The sequence below is a fragment of the Melopsittacus undulatus genome, chromosome 7, assembly GCF_012275295.1.
Source record: "Melopsittacus undulatus isolate bMelUnd1 chromosome 7, bMelUnd1.mat.Z, whole genome shotgun sequence".
In the NCBI taxonomy this organism is placed as follows: Eukaryota; Metazoa; Chordata; class Aves; order Psittaciformes; family Psittaculidae; genus Melopsittacus; species Melopsittacus undulatus.
The window spans coordinates 47549770-47575178 of record NC_047533.1 but is presented as its reverse complement, the minus strand read 5'-3'; the positions used below and the strand labels follow the sequence as shown (position 1 = coordinate 47575178).

Sequence of the window (25409 nt, the reverse complement as noted above, 5' to 3'; positions counted from 1 at the left end):
TAACTCCACCCTTTTCAGCACACCTCTGCAACACAAAGTAAGACGGGCACCCCCTCTTGCCAAGCATTCAGTAGAAGCAGGACATAGCAGGACACCAAATTACCTCATAAGCACAACCAGAAAGATAGTTCTCCCATGGAGCTTCCTCTCTGAGGATCAGGGAACAGCAAGACCAGGGTTTCTCTCTAATAGAAGGAGCAGCACAACCAATCACATGAGCTAACACTGACTCACCAGCAACATACTGTACTACAGAATCAAAAATAGGCAAGCAGCCACTAAATGACAGAAACAAATCAAGCAGCAGCCCAGCAATCATCAAACATAAGACTAGATAACAAACCAACTCTAAGAGGGCTGCTAGTGATAAGGACCTTATATAAAGAGAACATGGTTAAGCCTGGGCTTAAATGGAGCCCTGGCTCAAGAGCATGGGTAGAGGTTTCAGGTGAGGTTGTTTAGGATTAGGAGGACTTGTTGGTTTGCTCATGGCATTATCACTGAGCTTGCTCATTACAGGCATGAGGGCTCTATATCCAAGATTAAAAACTACGTTTTTTCTTGGAAATGCAGCACAAGGATTAAAATAAATAATCTTTTAGCCTGTAAACTGGATACTAAATGTTTTTCAGCAAATGCAGGAAGTGATGCTGGGCTAGGCTGTCAGTGGTCTATTAAGGAGTAGCTTTAACTAAGCATGGTGATTTGCTAATAATTTAAACTCAGTACAGAATGTTAACATCTAAATTCCTGAATAACTCCTAGCAATTAACTCATGGCATATCAGGTCTGATCAGAAGACATCTGAAGTGATAATACCACCTCAAGCAGTTTGCAGTACCACACCTCTTTTACTGCTGCACATTACCTGTCTGAAAAGAGAAGGCCTGAGGGTTAAAACCTTTGGGCAGTGAGTCCTAAGTTTGCTATTCCTGCAAATAAAGAATGCAAATATAGGACTCAGATTTTAAAATCTGGGCTACAACAAGCAGAAATTAGGTTAGGACTTGAGTTTGTGGCTCCTTAGCCTGTGTTCTACCCTCTTGTGCAGGCCTGACAAATCACCAGAGAAAGGGGTGAAGAAGAAGACACATAACAGTGTTGTCAGTGACAACTTTTCTGCAGCACACATTGTCGGGGTAGAACTTTTGGTAATTGAATGACACTTTACATCTGAGCAAATGTGGTCAATGTGAAGATAAAAAAGCAAAAAAAGGCATAAAAAGCAGTTGTTAAATAGATGAAAGCCCTGGAATAGAGAGTCCAGTTAATAAATAAATAAATAAATCACTCTTTAATATTGACAATACCAATCCACTATTTATCATTATTATTGAGGGTGGCTAGCTTCAAGGAAACAGTTGTTGGAACTTGTACCTTTGGGCATGCCCTTCAAAGGAAAACAGGATACAGTACATCACAAATGTATCCCTAAGGACTGCTCTTGGTTTTTAAAGGTAATCTGAACTCAGCCTCTGGTCTCTACCAAAAATTTAACTCAACTTGAGCAGACTAAGGGGTTTAGTTACTAAGGGGTAACGGGTTGAAACTTAAATAGCAGAGGTTTAGACTGGATATAAGGAAGAAATTCTTTACTGCTAGGGTGGTGAGGCACTGGAATGGGTTGCCCAGGGAGGTAGTGAATGCTCCATCCCTGGCAGTGTTCAAGACCAGGTTGGATGAAGCCTTGGGTAATATGGTTTAGTGTGAGGTGTCCCTGCCCATGGCAGGGGGGTTGGAACTAGATGATCTTGAGGTCCTTTCCAATCCTAACTATTCTATGATTCTATGACTGTTTCTATTCAAAGTATTTAACTCGTTCTTAAGCAACATGAGCGCAATGTCTGAAGCTGGGGTTTTTGCATGGCCCAACAATCTTTGATCAGGTTAAACTGGAGGAAATATTCATAGCAAAAGTGCCCCTGGTGTGACTCTTAATTAGGTTTATGCTACCAATGAAATAAGATCATTAAGAGATGTTAAGAATGTAAATATAATTTTGAAATCAAATTATCTGAAAAAAATGCAGCTTTGAAAATAGAAGATGAAGCATGGCAGAAGAGCCATGACAGGCTGTGTTAATGCAAAGGCAGAACAGAAGACAACTGATTTGCATAACAGGACTTTAAACCTGAAAATCCTTTTTACCCTCCATGGAATCATATGTTCCAGAGCAGCAACACAGGCTATCAACATGCAAGGTTTTGTTGAGAGCTGCAGGAGCAGACATTTCTTTTGCATTGAAACTGATTTCAATCAGAAAAGCCATATTTAAAACCAAAACAAAATCCTCACAATGTACAACAGGAATGCAGCCTGTATAGAGTGGTGCAAGACCCCAACTGGCATAAAGCCCATGTGACAGATTTCATGCTCCTCTTGCATAGGCTGGCCAGAAAACTCACTGGTAGCAAGGTGCAGGAGAGTACACTGGGTCCCCAGGCTTTTGAAACAGCTTCTTCATTTGTTACATTTGCAGCAGTGTTTCCAGCTCAAACCAAAGCACCACTACCCAAACTCTCCATTAAGTGTGGCTTGACTGTACCTGAGAAGTAGAGCAGAGTATGAAGAGCAGCATTTTTTTCCTTCACAGCCAATAAGCATGTCTAGTCTGCAGCTTTGGCAGGCCTGAGTCCTCTGGGGTTTAAAGCCATTGCAAATTCAAAGTGTTGAGCAGCTAATGGGCCACAGAGCCTGCCCACACATCTGGAGCCAAGCACTTACAGCTGGCAGGGTATTACTGGGACCCAGACAGTGAGCTTAAGCCTGTCTTTAGCTTTTGGGACCCTACATGTCATGTACAGCTTATGCAGATTTTACATCAATACCCTCTCCAATAGGGTCCTTTCCAACCCTACCTATCCTACGATTCTATGATTCTTCTCATACTGGAGTGTTAGTTTTTTCACAGAGGAAACATTCCCATGAAGTATTTCTTCATTTCCACAGTTGCCCAGGAAAATAGAAAGGATGCAGCCTGGAGGTAACTGTGAAGCAGAAGTAGCTTTGGGGCAGTTTTAAGTAAGGACTTGCCTGCGCTGGGTCCATGGCAGAAAACCAGTGCCCAGTCTACATGAGTATGTACCAATAATACATGAGTTTCCCTCAACTGGAAAAAATCCCCACCTTATTTCTGATATGGTAAGGCAGATTACTGTAGTTTTTCTCTGTGTTCAGCTGAATCATCCTCAGTGATTTCCACCAGCCTCATTATATGGAAATACATATATATATATATATGGAATGTGGTGTTAATGACTGGGCAACATCTTGCAACTTCAAAAGGATGTGATTCCCTGCAAAATGCAACTTCTCCATCCACAAAATGAAACCATGTGGCCTACGGAAACCTGTCCTGTGGTGCACAGCTATTAAAGGAATAGTAGGCAATGCCTCAAGCAGTAGTTACTGACTTATTTTTGCTTAAGCTATTGTAAAAAGCAAATCTGTTTCTGAATTTACTGTGCAGCTTTCTGAAGCCAGGCCTGACTTTATATGGTGAAAAATACGCCACTTGAAGTAGCTGTGTGTGCATGTGCTCATAGGTGTACCCCTGCCTCATGATTTCCTAACAGTCGAGAGCCCTTAAACTCATATTCTATGATTCATCTTTGCTTGGCTGGCATGTTGCCGGCACTCCTAAACCCTCGCCTAATTCGCAATTAGCACGGCAATTAGCAGAGCTAATGCTGTCTTTGGTGCAGCCCGCGTGCCCTGTCTGAGCTGCCCTCCCCACCCAGACAGGCGGCAGCGGGTTGCTCCGGCCCTCCCCGCGGGCTGCCAGCACCGTGCGGGAGCCACCGCCACTGCCCGCTGCTGCTGGTGCCAGCTCCTGGCGCCTGGTTAAGACCTCCCATGGCCCCACAGAGCTGCGGGTGCCGAGGGGAGGGGGAAGGAGAGGGGCTGTGGCGGGGGCGCTGTGAGGCGGGGAGGGCTGAGGTGAGGCGCTGCCGAGTAGAGCCAGCAGGTGGCGGTCGTTGCCCGCTGAGGCGGAAAGCTGCTGGCGGCTGTTGAAGCTCAGCGGTGGCTGCGGACCGTGGGACATCTATGGTTCTGTGGCGACAGCCGGCCCGCTCACGGCTGCTGAGGGGACCGGCCTGTGTAAATTCGGGTACAGCTACATCGAGTCGTGTGGCTCACCCGCACCAGCGCTCGGGGAGAGCCCTGCTGCCTTCCGGGCTCCCAGGGGGTGCTGAGGGAGAATGGGAGGCCTGCAGGAAGGAGGGCAGCAAAAGAAAACCATAAATTCGTTTTACTCCAAAGAAGGAGTGCTGTGGCTGCTTGCTGGTGAAGTTGTCTGGTCTGTGACAGGACTGTTATGAATACATTTGTGGTCGGTGGAAATATTTCCGTTTAACTGTAGCAGGCTTTGAATCAGTCCTCTTGACATTGTGGCACCCAATGCTGCTGAAAAGCAAAGTGCTAACACCAAAAAAATTGTAACTTCCTTAGGGTAGGAGGGTAAGTGAGACTGCAAGGACTCTTTCTACAGCATATTCCCACTGTCAACTGTTTGGATACATCACAGACTCATAGAATGGTTCCAACCCCATCCAGTTCCAACCCCCCTGCCACAGGCAGGGACACCTTCCACTAGACCAGGTTGCTCCAAGCCCGTCCAGCCTGGCCGTGAACACTGCCAGGGATGGGGCAGCCACAGCTTCTCTGGGCAACCTGTGCCAGCGCCTCACCAGTCTCACAGGGAAGAGAAACACATTGCCAAAGAAAAAAAAAGCCGCAAAGCAACCCTGACAAATACTGCCAGCTGCAGATTATCAGGTATACATGTACACACTTGCTTCTGCTTGTTTGTAGGAGGTCCTCAAACCACTCCACAGGAACACCAGTGGCAGTCAGGCCACAAAGGGTATAGATTTTGGGTTTTGCCCCTTTCATATTATATCTGAAAATCAGTTAGTTTTATCCATGAGTAAATTAGATTACCTGGCTTTTAATAGAAATGCTATTGAATCAGCCCAGCTGAACATCACTGAATCATGAAAATGAAATTATTGTGTTGCTGAAGGAGTACAAAAGGACCCAGAGCTGGACCTGTTGCTAAAGTCCATGTACAGCTTGCTGGTTGTGCCTCATTCACATTGTATGCAGTTTATTCATACTTCACAGAATCGTTTCTGAAATACCAATCTCAATTCTACACCTGTTTGCATTTCGTATTGTCCTTTACACCTCAGCAGAGGGTATGTAGAAAGATGCTACAAGCAGCCGAATCCTCTAGAGGAGAGGCTGAGAGGCTTATTCAGGCTGGGGAAGGGAGGACACCTAACATCAGTTCCCCAAAGGCTATGAAGAAGTTGGAGCTAGGCTATTCCCAGCATTACATGGCAGGAGGATGAGACAACAGACCCATACTGAAACAAGAGAGGCTCAGCCTAAGTATGAGAAACTTGTTCCCTATGGGGACACCCAGGCACTGCAGCAGGGCCCAGACAACCAGCCCAGAACATGGAGCTAGTACCTGACTGAATCAAACACCAAGCAACTTGGTCTGATCTTGCACTTTGACTTGCAGTGAGTAGGAGGTTGGACCAGGACCAGTGACCTCCAGAGGTCCCTTCCAACCTGAGTGATTCTATGGTACTGTGAACCTATGATCTGTGCTTGTATTTCTGTCTCCTTTGGGTGATACAGTTGTTCTTCTGAATACAGTCAGTTATGTGCATTCAAACATAAAACCATATAATTACATGGTATGGAAGAAATCAATTTTTTTCTTTCTTATGATGTTAGGATCTTTCCCAGTCTGAAATACCATTACACAAAGATCAGAGTATCAGCCCTGAATTTTGTTTGTATAAAAGTACATTGCTGTGATATAGTTTCAAATTTCTTTAAAGCACCTGCCAAGTTTGGATGATGAGAGGTAATGTTGGTTGACATAATGTAAACACTTTATAAGGACAGCAAGAACCTTCACAGGGTTTTATTGCTATTGCAAGGGAGATGATGTTGTGGTTTCAACAATTTCCTTTGAACTCCACTAGGTGACTACAGAGACCTCTCACCTTTTTGATACTAGCGATATAGTAAATTCTGTATCCTTAAATGAACATCAGTCATCTTTCAAAAATATAAGCTGTAGTTCAAAGAGAAATTATAAATCTGAACCAAAATCAGTTATTTTTTTCGGTTCACTGCCTAGCTTCCTTTGCTCTGAAAACTCATACATGAATCTCAGCTGAAATAAAAATTCAGTACTCACGAGGGAGGGACCACAAACCAATCAGATTGGGAAACCTGTTCTGCATGCTGTTTGGAATGGAAAACACAGACAGGCTCTGAAAACTGCTTCTGATGCATAATATAATATAGTATGTGATTGTAAAATATGTTATAGGATACGTTTTTTAGCCCTGAGAAACAGCTGACTTGTTGACACTGAAGTATCAGATGGAGGGAATAGTACTATTTGTTTAACTTTTTTTTTTTTTTTTCAGGACTCAGGGTCCTGACATTTTGTCCTATCCATTACAAAACACAAATTCTACTCTTGTCTTTCATTTCCTTTTTTTGTGTATACAGTGCTGAAGCCTTGGACTGTGGACAGCCTCTTTGTCTCATCCAAGTTTTTATTTACTGTTATGATCAGTTGTATGTCCTATCTTGCGCTGCAAAAACTAATTCACAATTTCCACTTATCTAACACTTTGCCAGTCTGTTTTAGCATATAAGAAGTTGTCTTGTTTTGAACCAGATCAGCTCTTTCAGACCTTAACTCCCTCTTTGTGTTCAGAACCCTCCAAAATAATCAAACTTGCCTACAGCTGGAAGTTAGACTTTTGAGAAGATATCCATAATCTGCTTTGAGAATTATCCAGTAAAACACATTTGAAAACCAAGACAAACTGCTCTTTAAAAGGATATTAATTCTGCATTTTTCCCTTTGGAATATACATTTATTTTCCATCACCTAATTGACCCAGAGTAGAAAATGCATCAAGGTAATTCTGGGCTAGCTTATAGTCAGTGCTTCTCAGATGACCTTCAGTGGTACTTGTTTTCACTGGTTTCTTAGTCCTTTAAGTAATCTACAGATAAGGATATTGTAGTATGTTAGTGATGGCTTCTCTACTTAGAGAAATAACAAAAAAAAAAAGTCTTTATAACTGACAAAAGGAAAGTGTCAGTCTTCTAAAATGTCAGTTATATTGAGATTTGTAAGAATGCATATTTTCTGAACAGACTTGAGCAGATGGTTCTGGTGTACTTTAAATGAAAGGCTGCAAAGGGTTGAATGCAGTGGCTGGGAGGCAAATTCTGACACTGTCCAGTTACGGTAATCCTAAACTATGCAGAGGGCTTAAGAGACATTAATAGGGATGGAAAACACTCTGTTCCTACTCCTTGTTCCCATGGCAGATGAAAAAAAGAGCAAGAGCAAAGATAAGTGTGAACATCAATGCAATATTTAGTGTGATGAGATGAATGGAAACCTTTATTACCATCATTAAAAAATTTCAGAAGTCACCCGTATAGTAGTGCCTGATCTCATAAAACCTAAATGACCAGACTCTGAGGAGGCTAAGAGGAAAAGGAGTTGGGCTTTTTACCTTTTATAATTACTTTGTGAGTGTCTCAGAAGCAACCTGGGTGGTGATGTGATTTTTCTTTTCTTTGCAGTGCTTTTTCCTGTGCTACTGAAAAGAGTCAGTCATGACTCTGGCAAGCATCAGTGCTGAAAGGTTGTCTCGGAGAACCAGAACTTTTGATTTTGCTATTTCCTGAATATTTGCCTGGTTTTCAGAAATTGTTAGTTTATCACCTACAGTACAGTATTGTAGGACATTTTTTTACCTTTTTTCTCTCCCTGAAAGACAAAACACCCTACTGGTACCTCTGGGAGGCAGCTCAAGCTGAGTAAACCCTCTCTAGCAATTACTCCTCCCCACCTCAGTACTGGAACCTCTTGAAAAGTGACCACCACCTTGGAGCAAACATGTCCTTTAATTCATTCTGTGCATGGAACAACAGCAGTGGAAAAAAATTTCCACAATACATAGGGTGTAATAGCACTAATATAAGCAAAAAGTATTAATTGCATGGACCTTTTTGCAGCTCTTGCCCTATACCAGTACTGCTGCTGTACAGTGTGCTGTAGTACCTCATCTGCATGATGCAATAAGGTGTCTTGCTACTTCACAACAGCAGTCTCAGCTGTTAATAGTTTCACTTCTGTGCTCAGCAGAAGACAGCACCAATCTCTAAATACTTGCATTAAAACTCTCTTTACAGTAAAATTTTGATACTGTGCCACATGCATCATTATGGAACTGCATAATTATGTCCATTGCCCCATTTATTCTGTGAATGAAATAGTAATAAAGTAGTGAATACCAGCACTTGGCTGAATGATTTGGTTTTTAGGACTGCAATAGGAGTAACGTTGCATTCAGCATGTGTAGGAAAATTAGATTGTGGGCTTGCAGCCCACATCAGAAGTTCATTCAAGATGCCGCTGGATAAGAGAGGTTCATTGCAGAGATCTTCTGCATGGCTGGAATACAACATTGTGAGGGTAAAGCAAGCACTGCTTGTCAAGCATCCTCTGACACTTAACTACCAAGGCAACCTAAGTAAGAGGTTCCTCCTTCCAGGTCATAATGAACATACCTAATGAGGCAGAAACCTAAGCCATATATGATTGTATTTATTGTAAATGCACACTGATGCAAAAATCTTAAGAAATCAATTCAAGAATTGTTCTCTGTTCCATTAAAAAGTGACATGATGAAAAGAGACTGTGAACCTTGCATTAACTAGGCAGTTAAATCATGTTTCTACGTATGTTGCACGTTTGAACCATCTACTGAGCTTACCCATTCATTTTAATTTGTCAGTACAATGGAAATTCTACCAAGCTGATACAGGGAAAAGCAATTTCTAGGGAGAAATGCAGAGGTCTGTTCATGAGAATGAAATATTTCAGCACTCCTAGCACATGCGACAGCTGAGGAAATCTGTCCCTGGTGCTGACTTTATCAAACCTTTCTGTGCTTAGTAATAAAATACCATCACCTCACCACTACCCAAAGTAATGGCAGAGGAAGTCTATGAAGACCCTCAGTGGATTCATGATAATTGGAGAATGTGCAATATACACATACTAAGAGAAAAGACTAATGTAGAACCATCCAACAATGCAGAAATAGTGTGGTTAATTTACAGCCTGAATGAATGTGTCATGCATTCAGGAGCTGCCTTGAATAATAATTAATAACATTGGGTTCAATGAAAGGATGAGTGTGCTAGCCTCAGGACTCTGCCTCAGACTTCCACCATATCACCACTGTTATTTAATATGTTTTATATAGTGAAATACTGCAATTGCCTCTCTCCACAGGCAAAAAGCCACGTAGCTCACATACTCAATTGAAAAGAATGTATCATCTGTTTTCTTATCTGACACCAAATTCATGCTCACATTTAATGTCTCTGAACTTTGGAAAATCTCTTTCTCTACTGCTGAAGCACAACTCCGTTTTTTTAGCATTTCTTTTTTCATTGATATGGATAGCATGAATATTTGAAGATTGGCAGAAATGAAAGGAAAAAAAATACTTGTTTGTGGCGACACAAGCTTACATTTCAAAGCTTAAGTCAAAGTCATTACTAGAGTGAAGAAAGGAGTTTTCCTTCAGCTCAGGCCATTCCACATACGGTTCCTCTAAAGTTTCCTTACCATTTTGAAATCTTGGGTGCAGGACCTCCCAGAAGTGGGGATGCCTCACCAGTGAAACTACTCTTCTGAAATAGTTTGAGAGTAGGCAACTACAGAACTTATAAATTGTGTCCTCCTGTACCTATTCTAAGGTTAACTATAAACTTGTTCCACTTCACTGGAAAAGAACAGGATTTTGTTGCATTTTCATTCCAGCAAAGAATAAGGAAGAGTTTAGTGGTTTTAGAGATATGGATATGCCCAATATTTTAGCACTTAAAATATGACACTGGGATGTGATACAGAGAGGCTCAAAGTTAAGTTTTATTAACAGCAAAATTTTAAATCTGCCTTTAGCCCTGCTGACTGTACTCCTGCCTGTTGCATTATGCCTCTGCCCTCAGAAGTTCTGCTGGAATCTGAAAAGCCAACCTGAGATGGGTTTTTAAAATGAAGTCATGGTTCTTTTTCAGTAGGGAAAAAAAAATAATTTATTCCGGCAGTCCTAATAGTGCATTTCTTTCAATAAAATTAAATGGAAACTTGTCAGAACGCTGATGGCACTTGTGGGTTTTATTGAAGCTGATCAGCCTGACCTGGAGGTCTCCACACATATACCCTGCCCATGGGCACAAAGGCCCCAGTAAAGTTCACCCCAGGACTGCATTCTCCCTGTGCCAATCCTGACCTGCAAGCTGACATCCTGGCCTAACTTTGACCTTGCCCCATCACTATGGACTTGCCCAGTGATCACTGGAATGTGATATATCCTGGTCACCATCACCAGATGATCACTGATCCTGACTCACTATTTGCGTCCCCAACTTGATCTTGGCACTGCAGCCTGACTGTGCCTGTCAATTTGGGCTCTGGGGTGATGCTAGCTCCCCTACCTTGCTGTGTCCTACTTGCCAGACTGAATGGTTGTCAGAAATATTCTTCAGGTGCAGGCTTTGAAAATCCATTAAATCTTCCTAAATCATGCTCTTCTAACATTTTAATGTGAATTTTGCAAAAATAGAGTGAACCAGAAGAACATTTTTCCTACTCTGGTTCTAGTATGGACATGATATGTGTATATAATATTGTCCTCAGATAATCTAGGGTAGCAATAGCAAAGGAATTATCTTGTAATTAAGCCAGTAAGGCACACATCCTCCTTCAGAAAGGGGCATTTGGATAGCTAAGTTTGTAAAATGAGCACACATTGTACCTCGTGGGCAATTTCATAGCCCTGGAGACTTTCCAACAAAGTATATGCATTGCTATTTTAAAAATTATAAATATATTGAAAAACAAATGCTCATTTTTGTTTTGTTTTCCTTCCTCTTGTCTCTCCTTGACTTCTTCCTATTGTTCCTTTTATACGGAGTCTTATAACATCACTGTCTCTGCACATATGTTAACACAATGGGTTGTCATAAAGTTTTACAGAGTCATGCAGTTCCTAAAAGATCAGTCAAAAATTCAGGTTGGAATACAAACTATAACCAAAGAGTTGCTCTAATTCAAAATAAATTCAAAAAGCAAATTGTATTTCCAAATTTCTTCAGAGGTAGTACACTTTACAACTATTAAATCTGCTATTGAGTCATTCATGCCGAGCTCAGGCATTAAAGGAGCAAACCTTGAAGAAACCCGTATGTCTTTATTGGGAGTTTTACAGCATCTCTTTCAGTTTATTTGCAATAAAAATGCTTTTCTCTTTTTTTTTAATGAAAATATATGCTAGAAATGGATTTAGGTTGTGCTCAATAACATCTGCACATAATAAATAAAAATGCTTGTGTTCTTATGCATAGTTTCTCAGCAGCAGCTTGCCAGGTGTTTCACAGCAGTGACTGCTAACACTGAGCACACTAGATCTGGTATTTTTTCATGAGTTCACTGAAAAAAACATCAGTCACAAGCATCTGTATTATTCATCCAGGTCTAATTCATAGGGAAAGTGGGACAGAATAGTTAAATGACTTACTTATATCACAGTCTAGGGCAATGGCAAAACTGGAAGAAAAGCTTAAAACATCTTAGCTGATGTATAAGCACTTCTACACAGTAAGAAGACTTGTAACAGAAGAATCTTGATGTAAAAAGGATCAAGCCACACCTAGAACTCTAGGCATTTACTAGAGAGAGGCTACATAGCCCAGCAGTTTGTGAAAAGAGTGGGCATTCAGCATTCTGTTTGATGCTGGGGTTTGTGTAGCTAGACGTTCCTGTAACTTTGATTAAAAAAAAAGATCTTCATGTGTTGCACAGCATGTTGCTCCTCATCTGCTTATGAAATACAGTGCTAGCCAGTACAAGGTTTGCTTATTTTGCCTCTCTGCAGTTCCAGCTACATCCTATTATGATAAATAAAATATGAGACCTTGTTCACCAGAGACTAATTTTTTGCTTTCTTCATATTTATATCTTATGTAAAAGATTGAAATGATATCTGCCAATTCACAGAGCTTTCTGAAGATTCATGTCACTGAAACACTATTCTTGAAAAAAGCTGAGAAAGCCAAAGGCTCTAAGGTTGACATATGTTAGGACCTATTTTAATGGAGATGCAGTTATCAGCTCCCACATGCAAAGAGAACTCATTTAGCTCAGGTTAACTAAGACACTCTGCCAAACACCATAGTAAGGTGTGGTAACAGATGACATTTACAGCTGGAGGAGTTTGCTAGGCAAGCTCTCTGGGAAACACAGCTCCTTGCTGGTGTATCTCTTCCAAGCGGAGGCAAGGGACTCCTTTCCTTTGAGTCTTTGTGCATTATTTCACATATGTATGATCCAAACCATGCTCAGGACAAGGGGAATATTTCCTTTGAGTTGAAGGAACATTAGCTGTCAGCCACACACACCAAGATAATTGTAGGAGTATTTCAAGGGGGTGATTTATTCTCTTGTGTAAATTTAGGCAAAAGTGTTTTTCCTCCTTTTGGATGCTAACATTGGACAAATACCATAAAAAGAAGAAAGCTATATTATGAAAGCCCCCTCTGTGTAAATACTATGGAAAACAACCAATCTTTTGTGTCTTCAATTTTCTATCGGTATCTGAATATGTATCAGCAATTAAGTGAACCTTGTAACATCTCCAAAGACATATCAACGTCCCCAGTGAGAATTGGAGACACCGGGGAACAAAGTAAACAAATGAGTGTTCCAGAGCTATAAAACTAGACAGTACAATCTGATATGCTCTGTTACACATAGCTGTTATGTACTAAGTTATACAATTCTGAATATACATCCACCTGCAACTCCACTTTTCATAAGCTTTTATCACAGAATAAGATGTTTCAAGTTGTCAGACATGGATGCATTTCATACTTATTTGCTTGTATTTTTAATTTGGTGGAGAAGTTTACAAACACCAGAATTTTTAATAGATTCAGAATGAAAAAGTGCATTTGTAAATTTTTGCTCAAAAGAAAAGATATCACAAAAAACTGCCACCAAACAACAAAAGTTTACTGTGCATAAAACAGGGAGGCAGCTATTGTAGTCCTTTCCTACCCATATATGGTAATGAGTTTCATGTTGGTTTTGAGATAACTACCCTGAGGAATAAAATATTGCAGCACTTAGTCTGTTATAAATACATGTTTTTGACTAAATACTGCAGGTTTGGTCCCTTGCTTGTTTCACATGGTCTTTGCTTCAGAAAACAATTTTGCTGGAATTACTAGGACTCCTGCCAATTATCTCACAGAGAACAGGAAAATAACCATTCCTAAGCAGTACATAAGAGAAAAGAGAAAACATGAAAATTCCCTTACTTTCCCCTTGTAGTTTCAAAGCCGGATGCTTTGGAGCTGACATCCCACTGAGTGCTGGTGATACCAGTGCTGTGGGATGACTGCTTGAGAGATCTCCCTGTATCTGTATCCTGGCTTGTAGTGACCTCTTGCTGAAAAGAGACCTCTCTAGCATTGCTCTGTAGAGTTGTCCCTTTGCTGCTAGATGAGCTTCCCATCTTATCTTTGTCAGAATCACCATCACTATGTCCATTTAACAGGCTTTCGGGGGTAGAGGTTGAAGGATTAGATTTCTTCACTGCTTCCATTCCAAGGGTCTTGACAGAATATGCAAAAGGAGGTCCCTGTGAGTCACTTGCTTCAGCAGCTTGGATCTCAGAGTGGTGTGACCCCACAGTTGTGGATGGAGACAGGGTCAAGTCTGAGTGACTTCTCTGTGTTTCACGACTCTGGCCTGTTGTCCATAGCTTTCCTGGAGTATTAAATCCAATGCTGCCACTCTGTAAGTGCAATAGCAGCAGCAAGAAGATTGTATTCTTCATTCTGCTGGTTTGTAAAAGCTCTAAGTTATCTCACATTAATTTCCCCAGCAAGAGATCCTGTAGCTTCTCTCTCTTAAGCAGCTGCTCATACAGTGAGCCTACCAAGAGGATGCTCTGACAGGCTTTGTTTTTGTAGAAAGGAAACAGGTTTTGGTGTTTCAAACTGACTGAGGAAGCCTGGTTTCCTGTTTCTGTGGATTCCTCTGCAACCTGTGACCCTTTAGAGAGTGGGAGCCTGGCAGCCTTTGTGGGAGGAAAAAAGAAGTTTCTGCAGAAGGCACAGGATAAAGATTAATGGTACAATGGAAATGTGGAAAAATATGTACTGCAAAGTAATCCTGAGGGATAAAACCTGAAATTATTAGGTAATTTTCCTTTCATATGTACGTGTACAGAGAACAGAAGTGACTTGTCACATGTGCCCTTTGGGTAGTTTGTACTTATGACCTTGTTATTGAAAAAGCTGGCAGGGCTGGTATGTTACATAAAGCTGAAAGTTTGCTGTGTCTTCTGGTTTTAGTTTGAATGTTTAAGCACAGTACTGCCAGAAGTGGGGAGATGATGTGGAAGAGGCTCATACTGTATTCATCATTGTACCACAAGCCTTTGAACGTAATAACTTACCTACAGGTCATTGGCGATTTATGCCTCATCCTATTTCTATAATTCATGCTATGTTGTGTATGAACTATTTCTATAGCATTACCCATAGCTGCCTGGTGTCATTTCAGATTAGAGTACAATAAGCACCTATGTGAGCCCTGCCAAGGTGGCATATGATCTATGATAGGCACGTGCGCTTCTGAGGCAGGACACTTGAGGACATTTCAAATTATGTTAAATGCTTACATAGGGGCAACTAAATCCCAGCCTAAGTCCCAATTGACTGTAACTGGAGTTTAGACATCTAGTTCACATACAGATCTATATTTATGGACCACTACATCCATATCTCTAAATCTGCTAGCTGAATCCCACTCATGAGCAAGACTGAAAGGAATATCCTGTAACATTCCTTCCCTTCTGTTGCATACTTTGCCAACTAATTAATTACAATTATTATTATTCTAAAATAATATTAATTGCAGCCTAAACATAGTAAGTGTAATTTTACATGCAGAAAAGATTTTAGGAGATGAATACTCAGTATAAAGAGTAAAGACATTTTTTTACACTGAAGGGTAGCTGAATACTGGAGCAGGTTACACAGAGAGGTTGTGGGATCTCCATGCCTGGAGATATTCAGAACTCAACTAGACAAAAACCTGAGAAATGTGAGGTAGGCCCTTCTTTGAGTTGGGTTTTGGGCCAGATGACCTTTGTATGTCCTTTCCAATCTATAATACTCTATGAAATTATGCTTGGTAGTTGCAAGGTTGAATACTGCCTTTGGAGATGAGGAGAAGGAACCTTTCCCCCTCTACTGCCATTCTCCACCTCTCTGAGACTAAGAAGAGTTAGTTTCTTGTTGAAGGAAAAGAAAGGGAAAAGAAAATTGCCGAAGAAATTGCATAGAGAAATGTAACATGTCATTTTAAAGTAGGGACAAAGCAGTAATGGAATAGACCTGTCAGGAACCGGAAAGATCTGAGAGGGTATCATCAACCTGTTCAGAAAGCCTCTAGTCACTGACAAGAGGACTAGGGACAATGCATCTATGAAAGCAACCTCACACACCTGGAAACAGAACAGTATCTTCTGGGCATGCTTCATATTATTTGAGGAATAGAAAAGAAGAACAACCAAACAAACAAACATGGAGCTCTTATTACAGTCAAGTAAATCCCTGACATGGCTCTTCCTGTTTTGAGAGATTTGGATAACAGCACCTTGCTTTCAGCTTCCAGGTGATAGTCTGGTATTTAATAGAATGCTAAAGGGTTGGGGTTTCTATTTGCTATGCTTTTGGTTTTCTGTTTTATTGTCTCAGTAAAGTGTAGGCTTCTACTATGCAAGTAAAACAGATGCAATTTTATGATACATGTTAGAAAATAAATGCAGTTGTGCTTCCTTTTGGAGACCTTATTTCCCCTTTCTTTTTATTATCCAGAGTGAAAATCTGTAAATGTCCTTTAATTGTAGGACACAGGAGAATGACTGATGAGCAATCTCATTTAAAAGCTTTAATATAAGCTATTTAATGTGAGTGCTTCTCTTTTTGAGCTCTATATTTGAGATTTTGAATTAATACCTTTACCTGAATTAGCATCTGCCATCCTATATATTCAGAAATCACAAGGAAAAAAGAGGGGTAAATTAGTGTTGACCATATTTGCAAATTAAATGAAAGATGGCTTTAAAAATGGAAAATCACAGCAGCTGAATACTGTGTTTATTTATGCAGTCAGAGTGCCTTATAACAAACAAAGCTTTGATTCTGCTTTGAGTTACTCCAGTGCAACTGTTAATACTGTCCCTAAAGTCAGGGAAGCCACTGCAGATTTCCACCAGTGCAGAGAAGAGCAGTGTAAAAGAGTCTGGCTTTTGATGGTTGGTAGATTTCATTACAACAGTGTTTATTTCCCTGTCTGAGTACTCCAAAATGAAAATTTAATCTTAATTGTTTATGATTTTATTACTACATGTCTGGGCTGTTGATTGAAAGATAAAATGGATTGAAGCTGTTTTTACCTAGCAAAACAATTTTGGAACTGTAAGAAACTCAGGATATCCATTTTCAGATTGCTTCTTGCAGCATCTGAATCCGAAGCTTAATCTAGATCATGTTTCAGCATTAGCTCATATCCAAGTGCTGCTTGTCTCAGTGCAAATTGTACCTAGGAAAGATAAGCATTTGGATGCATTGAATGAAACTTAGGTAGAAGCAGGTTGAAAATTATCCTGAAAACTCCCACTTAACACGCTGTTTACTCCCTTATGCATACATCCATAGGTGCCACATTTTTTGTATTACTGTGCATCAGTGTTACTGAAATCCCTGCTTGTAGGCATGGCCACATGGGCTTTTATTGTAAAATTCAAAAGTTGACCTTGAAAAGGAGGTGAATCTCAAGTTCCCAGTCTATATTAAGTGCCCATCCTGGAGTCTACACTCATGCATACTGTTACACACATATTCTTTCACCCAATGAATCTTAAGTTTTATGTATGGTGGCACATTCAGCAGGGAGCATGGAGAGTCTCCCATTAGAGCACAGAATGGTAAAAGAAGCAGTTTCCTGGGAGGTGGAAATGGAGCCTTCATGATGCAACTGCACCCTTGGGGAGCATTGAAATCACATTGAAATCAGGCTACATTGCATAAAAGAGCTGTACCCTTCTGCTCACATAAAAATTATCCTATTTGGTACGGTGGAGGAAAGAACAGAATTTATTTTCGGGGTCACAGCTGTGGCTCTACAAATCAGGAAAGCACCTTACTGAAGCCTAAGTAAGCTGACTAAAGGGTAGGATTTTAGAAACTCTTGTATATTTAACATCTGCTAATGGCACGCATGCAACACTTTTGACTTCAGAAAAATCCCTGCTCATCCCACTGAACAACTTGAACAGTCTTCAGGGACTTTCAGCTTTTCCTAAGCACTGTAAAGGGAGCATCGGGTTTCGTCTCTTCTGCAGTTATCTGGCTGCACAGCTACTTTGGCAGGGCTGCTGTTGATTCTCCAGATTATTTAATAGCTTCTATAACTTCACCTTGGCTACACAGCCCTCTATCATCCTCACTCTTTTGGGTTAACCAGTAGTAAAGTTTTCCCCAGTCTTAGTCAGAGAGTTCAAACCCATAGGGATTAGACACCCCAGACCATCTTCTCTACCTATGCCAGTGGCTACAACAGCTGTAAAATGCTGCCCAGATCATGGGCTGTGTGCCTGCTGAGCACCTAGTGTCACAAGTGGTTTGATAAAATATGAGAGTTGTTGAATAGCATTTTATGCCACTGGCATGACTACTGCTGGGAGAATTTGCCTTTGCCTTGCCCCAGATGAAATAGATTTGTGATAAGTTCTCACATTGCTTGCAGTGCCTCTTGGTATCAGCTGAGTTGGTGCAGTGAAAAAGCCGCTTTGCTTTCTTCTCTCAGATGTGATAGGGCCACACTAAAGAAATGAAACTAGGCACATCAGGATTGGGAAGACGAAATCACATCTATAGTCGCTCTGCAATGATGCAGAAAATTCTCATCAAGTTATATGAAGAGCTGTAATACCCCTCTGTATCAGAAGAGAAAGTCTCTTGTTCTTGTCATGTTTCTCTCATATCCAATGTATATGTCTGGTTAGCATAAATTAAAAGCACACAGTATGTACTGGTTATAACCATTCTGTACTTAGACAAAATTATTTCTCCAGAAAAGTCATTCCCGGAAATTCAATTTGTATATCTAAATCAAAATCTAGTGAATCAATCAGATTTCTTTAGGTTTGCTTTGATTGCATAATACAGACCACTCTGTCCATCTCAAAAAATAACTCCACTGAATCTTACTTTACTTAGAACAGTAGTAACAGGAAAAATCATTACCTTTTGTAGAAGGACATAGCTGCAGAGGGATTTTCCTGTTAAAGGCCACTATGTGAAGTTTGCATGGGTACAGCATGAATTCTTAGTAGTTTTTATGAATCAGCTGCAATGTGGATCCAAGCTAAGGTACAGAGTCATGTTTCTTCATCAGCATCACTCTTGATCAAATGAAGAAAACCAGATGCCCTACTCTGTTTGAATATACCTTAGCTGAAATATCATGTAATAACTGTGATTTTAGTGTATTCCAATATATTATTTTCCTTTGCCTGAGTGCAAGATTTTAGCCTTCAGAGACATTTATGTATTAAGAACATCTTTTATGTGGGAATTGTGGCAGCTGATGAAGGAGGTTGCCCTCTGCTTTGCTCTAACTTCAGCCTATCCATAAGACAAAGTTGACATCAAGTAAGTGGGAACTGGCAACTGTCTGGGTTATGTTCAGGAAAACATTTGTAAGCTGTTCCTAGCATTTCCTCTCTAGAAATTATTTTCATATGCAAATATACCAAAGAACACTAGCATTTTCCTAAAACAAAAGAAATTACCTGTTGGTGCAGAGCTCTAACCTTGGCCATTTCCTTCCCTGCACTGCCTCCCAAGTGTGATGGAGGCACTGATTTTGGGTAGGCATTGTGGCTTCTTTCAGCAGCCTGTAGGGGATGTTGCTAAAAGACAGTTTAGCTTTGGGAATGCTTACACTATTCTGGAGACCAAACCATTTCCAAATGCCAAGAAATCAGCAAAAGACAGAAAAGCAACAGTTCCTTATATAGGCTTTAAACACAACACTAAGAAAAGCTTAGCTGGCCCCAGAAGTCTCCTTTCACGAGAAGGTGGCAAGCTGGGGACTAAGAAATCATTTCTGAAGGACAGAAACTTCCTGGATGCACTTTTCATCTGTCTGATAGTGTGAAATTCCCACGCATATCTGCTAGTGACAAAGCTTTTTTAGCAACACCCTGTGAAAAACAAACTTGTGCTGCTAGAGATAAGCACCAAAAAGCTCCCATGCTAGCTCATTCCCTACTATATTGATCAATAACATTCTGTGAAAACAAGAAGGAAGCCAGGGCTGTGACAACAACAAAATTTTCCTCTGTTTGTAGCAATCATTCATATCTGTGCTCGGCTGCTTTCTCCCAGATGAAGGTGGCTCCACAAGGAGTGATCAACCCATCCTGAACAGCAGTGCTGCAAGTAACTGGAAGAGCAGCACTTACTTCAACTCTGGAAGCAGTCAGCTTCTGGAAACTCTTTGATTTCTCACTATGGGCAGGTCAGTAAGTGCTGCTGGGTGTCAGTCATCTGGTTTGCAGAGTCTAACGCTAACAGGATGGCATTCAGCATGTGCATCTCTTTCCTTTGGCAAAAATGACTGCTTGGTTTGGCTGGGGTTTTGTTCACATTAGTAGAAGGGAGAAGGAAGATTGTGATGTTTCCACCCCAGCTTTGGTAGCAAAAATAAGGGAATAATGAAAGGAGAAATAGGTGACTGAAGAGGAACAGGGCATCAAAGAAAGGAAACTAGTAAGAGGCAAAGAACAAGGTTGACAATCACAGAAATAGCGGCAGTTCTGTAAATGGAACCCTATACGGCAATTTGGATTTGCAACTTTGATTAAGCTTTCTTAGAGCTTGGAGGTGCTTTTAATTTCAAGCTTTCTTAGGTACAGATGAAACAAAAAACCTCCAAAAATAGACCTGCACAGCTTTGGGTCCAGGGGGTCTCCAAAGAAATCCCTTTCCTTCCTTATAATGTCCTCCCATGCCAGGATCTCCCATGCCAGGATGTAAAGAAACAAGCATGGGTAAATTAAATACTCATTAGGGTTACTGCTGGCCTCACAAAAATGAGGTCAGAACCCAGAGTGCAGTAAGAGCCCTTTACACTATTGCTTTCTCCTTTCCATTTCATTCCTTATATTTCCTGAATACACTAGAGTACACCTAGGATATTTCAAAAGTAGCATCCAGAAATGAAGCACAATTACCAAGATAATAACAGTGGTGAGTCTATCAAGTTGCATGAGGAGCAGCCTACTGTTTGGTATGTCTGCATGCTGGAAAAATCAGACTGAAAAGATAGTTGATCTTCCTCCCATCACTGTTTCTTATAACTGCTGTTTCCATGGCAAATATACAGACTTGGCTTTCTACATCCACACTTTTATCACTTTTCTTGTAGATATACATTTCATGGGAAAGTAAATTTCTTCCCCCTCCCAAGCAGCTCAGTCTGGAGTGAGAGTCACACCTCCTTCAAGGGACAGTAAGAAGCCATTTCCTTTTTTTTAAGCAGAAGGAAAATTGTGCAAGGTATGCAAAAAGCAAGTCCTAATGAATAAAATCAAGATAAAAATATGCTATAAAAGTCTGCATGTGGTATCCTAAGACCACAGGAGTTCTGTTCATGATGTTTTGTTTTTCTGCATTTTGCTCAACTGAGGTGTCTATGGGTCAATCTCATTTTCATCGTTTTATACACGGAATTGCGGTTTCTGTTTTCCAGCTCTGAGGCCCCAGTGTTGCAACTGGTAGCACGCAGATAGCCATGATGTTCTTCCATTGCACATCAGCTGTGGCCTGATGACAGACTCTGCCTGGGGGATTTGAAAATCTAGAAGGTGAAGTGGTAATGCAGTTGTAAACACTTCAGTATACATAAATCTAAGTTTATCCATAATTCTGTCTCCAGATTTTTGCTCCTGTGCTTGAAATTTGTCCAGGTTTAGTTGGATACATGACTAGAACTTGTCACTGTTCATAGGGTGGGTGTAAGAATTGCACAGGAATAAGTGTGTCAGTCTCTATTTTTTTGTAGTGATCTTTGGTTTGATAATGAGGTTCTAGTTCAGTAGGGAAAGAAATTTGATTTGCCTGGTGTTTCCCAACTGGCATCTCTGTGGCTTGAGATGTATTGCGTCAGGATATGGTAGTGTCTTTATTTCCTTCTGGATGTGACCCAGGGATAAACTGAGTCCCAGAACTGGAGCAGTTAGCTACACATTGCAGGGGGATCTGTAAAAGTAGCTCCCTCTAGAGGGGAGCAGTCCTGTGGCAAAGAGATGGTCTGTCTGTCTGGATCTGTAAGCAGGTTTTTATATGAATAGTCTTGGTAGAGGAGCTGAGGATGCGGAATGCCTTTAGAAGAGATTAATCTTGTTTGCAATGACTGGCTGTAGCCAATTTCCACACCGATTTTGATTTAATGTGCTCAGTTCCTTTTATAAGATTTGTTTGATCACATTATTCTCCTGTTTCCTCTACTTACAAAGATTCTTGCGGATCTATATTCCTTAAGATTAGACATTTGAAGGTAGGGCAAATTATCTCCAGGTATGTCCACTGATGATTCACCAGTCAGAAAATGGTGAATAGCTAAGGCGAAAGACATGGATTTGGCAGAAAATATATCCCAAACCAGCTGAAATTTACTCTTCATTGTAGCCTTTGACACAAGTTTCAAAAATATCATTTCCACCCAGACTTAAAGACTCACATTCAGCTACTGTGTGGATTGCTACTATCTGGGGCCATGCTTTGTTTTCCTGGAAACCTTGATAAGATGTGAAACTTGTCTATATTGAAGGCTTCTCAAAGTCCACTGATCTTGCCACAGAACAATTTTTTTTTCCCAACCTCTAGAATGAGCCTTCTGCTGTTTACAGAGAAGCTTTCCCCATCGTATGAAAAATAGGTCTGAGAGATTTTTCTCTGGCCCATGTGATGAGTTCTATTCCTAGAAAACTGGTTAGCAGTCTTGACATGCCCTGGGAGAAAAATAAAAGGAGGGCAACAGGAACCTCTGCATGTAATTTCCAATTTGAGCAATTGTAGATTTTTTGTAGCATCTAATTTTTTCCTTGGAACCAAAAAGTGAAGGAGGGCTGACTAATGTGTTATGCAAAGGCTGCTGCAGCTTTGAGTTTAGAGCTGGGCTGGAACCTGAAGAAGCCTAATTTAGAAAATAATGAGCTTTGGGAGTGACTACTAAATCTAAATATAAGAATGTATACTCATGTATAGTAGCCATGGCACAATCAGTGCTATCTGAGGGCTTGCGTTTGAATGGTGTCTCTTAGCTGTATTGGTAACAGGAAAGCTGGAGGTTAAGAGAGAGTCAAAGAAGGTAACACCAAGAAGTAATGGACACTAGCAACTGATTTCAAATGGAAGAGGTGGGAAACTTTGTACCAAGTGTATAAGGATGGTTTCTTACTTCTTACCCTGGCTTCTTTTTTTTGTTCACATTTCAAATTGAATACCGAGGAGTATGCCAGTAAATCTACAAGAGAGGTTTCTTTCTTTAAAAACAAAACAACCAAACAAACCCACCTAGCCAAACAAACAAACAAAACCTAAACCTAAACTCAAAATGTTTGGGGGGTTGTTACTGTTAGAAAATCACCAAATTAATAAAGTGTATTTTTCATCACTGTGCCAGTCAGTAGTGGTGAAAAGATGAAACCAAAAAAAAAAAAGGAAGAGAAACAAGTTGAATAACTGAGAAAAAGCTTTCAAAATAAAAATCCCTCATAAACCAAACCAAAATAAAGCAAACAAATACTGAATGTAAAATTGCTCCACTTTGTAAGGATTGGATTTCTAAGTATTTTGAATTTCAGTGCTTTCAGTGAAACCTTTTTCCTTTCTTCTGTCAGCTCTGCTCCAGAGCTGTAATGGCAGTGCATTGAACCTGGTATGTGTTATCATGTGTAGCTGAAAGATAGGACATGCTACCAGCCCTTTTAGCAACTGAGGAATGTAAGAACCAGTATGACACCTAGTACATTGTTCTTACAGGAAGTACAGCAATATGGGCCTGTCTGATCTGTTTTCTGAAGTGCCTTTAAATGCTTATGAAAAGATCAGGCAGCCTCCTCAAGCATTCCCAGGAAGACGCTGAGATTTGCTCAAGCCCTCTACATAATATTCAGACACCACAAAAGAAAAGGGAAAGATAGATACTTTCCAAGCATCAGCAACTACACTGTCCAAACTTGGTGCAGGAGCAGCAAAAGGGCTTTGGGAACACAGGCCCTTGGAGTGCCCAACATTAATCTGTTTTGGACTGGATCCCTGGAAGAATCTGGAGCAAGCAAGGCCTGAGCTTACCTTCAAGATTAAGCTCTAATCCACCTAGGATTTCTCTTCCTAGAGGGAACAAGAAAAATCCATTAGGAAAGCCCTGGGGTTTCACTGAAAGTCATGTTGCTGGGCCATAAGCACCAGTATCTTTGAGAAACCTAGAAATAAGCCACCAGTTCCTTCCTGTCCTAGGAGAAAGGTGACCTAGACATCACATGTTGCATTGCAGTGAATATCCCAGGTGAGAAAGGCATTGTAACTTTTCTACATCATTTTAAGGTCTTTCAAACTAATTTTAATCGAGAGAGAAATCCTGTCTTGCTCTTTCAAGGTCTGCAAAATTACTTTCTCTGATCCTACAGCACATGCAAGTGTCTTTACACCTCTGGGGAGAGTCAGTGTTCTAAACACCTTTAGGACTGATTTTTGTCTATCTCTAGTTTTTCCACTCAGAGGAAGGGTGCAAGGTAGATGCTTCTCTTCCTTTCTCTATTAGTACCAAAAATTATTTATAGAAGGTTTGGACTTGCTTTGGTTTCCTTGAAGTTTTGGTTTAACTTGTTTCATTGCAACTAATTGGCTAATGACCAGGTAACTATTACTGACCTTGGTTTAGTGTTTGCTTAGCTTTGTACAGTTCTGTGGTGTAACACCTATTGTTATCTGTATTTAAAATACAGTGACAGCAAACAGTTATTATATGTAGAATGACCCCTAAATAAAATGCAGCATAGAGGACCACAGGCATGGGATCAAAGCAGGAGCTTTAAAGTACAGGCAAGGGATCATATCACTGGACCCATGACTATGAACAGCTCAGCACTGGTCAATTGCTATAAAGAGGTTATAAATAGATTATCAAAAGAAAGCAACCTTGGCAGCTGGGTAAAACCACTTCTAGTGGTAAGGGAAGAGAACAAAGAATTAGTATATGGCATACGTTAAACACTTAAATGTGGCTGTGACATGGTATCACAGGCCAAGGAAGAAAGAGCAGCTGTAGGTGCTTCTACCAAACATAAAAATTATTCCAGCTACTGGTCCTAGATTGAGAAGGAAAAACCAACACCCCACTCCTCCCAGAGAGAAGGTACTGACTGTGCTGTAATTCCCTGAATAAACCTTCATACCCAAGGGGGCAGTGCAAGGGTGAGCACAGCACCAGAGAAAGCAGTAGGTTCTAGGAAGTTTGTGTGTATGTAATTTTAACAGTATTTCATTTGAACTGTGCAAATATCATTTTTAATACACTAAAATTAGTTATTTCACTAAATTGCTTAGAATTCAATCAAACTTAAAATAAGTTCTTGGTTTTGCATATAACTTGTGTTCTCCTTTTGTTCATGGATTTGGAGTATAATGATGAAGAATTCATGCAATCTAGCCTTTAATGTGGATGTGACAAACTGGCAACACACTGCAGAGCAGAGTCTGTACTGTGAGTAGCAGGCTGGATGTAGCAGTGGTAAAAAACAAAGTGTGGTGTGGGCCAGCACAAGCCTTCCCAGTAAGGAGGGCCACTAACCAGGGGTGTTTCCAGCTGTTGGTGGCAGGGGGATTTAGTGGAATAATTTGTTGTGAAAGGATTCACTGTCCAGTGACATTAGTTGCTGGTGAAAATCCCAAGAAAATCTAGCAGAACAGGACAAAACAAGCTTTGCATAGCTTCCTGGGAAGCCCCAGGGTTCTATAAAATATGTTGTGTGGTCTGCTGGGAAATACAGGCTTTCAAATTTACAACACGTAGTAAAATGAAATGATGACAGCTTATTCCTGGCTTTTCAAACTGCTTGAATTAAGCAACACATTTTACTGTCATATGGCAGGTTAGGGTCTAAGATGCTTAATTACAATTGTGT

At 40.6% G+C, this 25409-nt stretch overlaps 1 protein-coding gene across 1 annotated transcript in view; it reads right to left on the bottom strand.

Moving 5' to 3' along the window:
* MMRN1 (multimerin 1) overlaps nt 1-13976 on the bottom strand; it is a 44065-nt gene extending 30089 nt beyond the window's left edge. The window contains exon 1 of the mRNA XM_005148667.3: nt 13456-13976. Coding sequence (XP_005148724.2) covers nt 13456-13976 — 521 coding nt within the window. The remainder of the gene's footprint in view (nt 1-13455) is intronic.
* Between the last annotated feature and the right edge of the window lie 11433 nt (nt 13977-25409).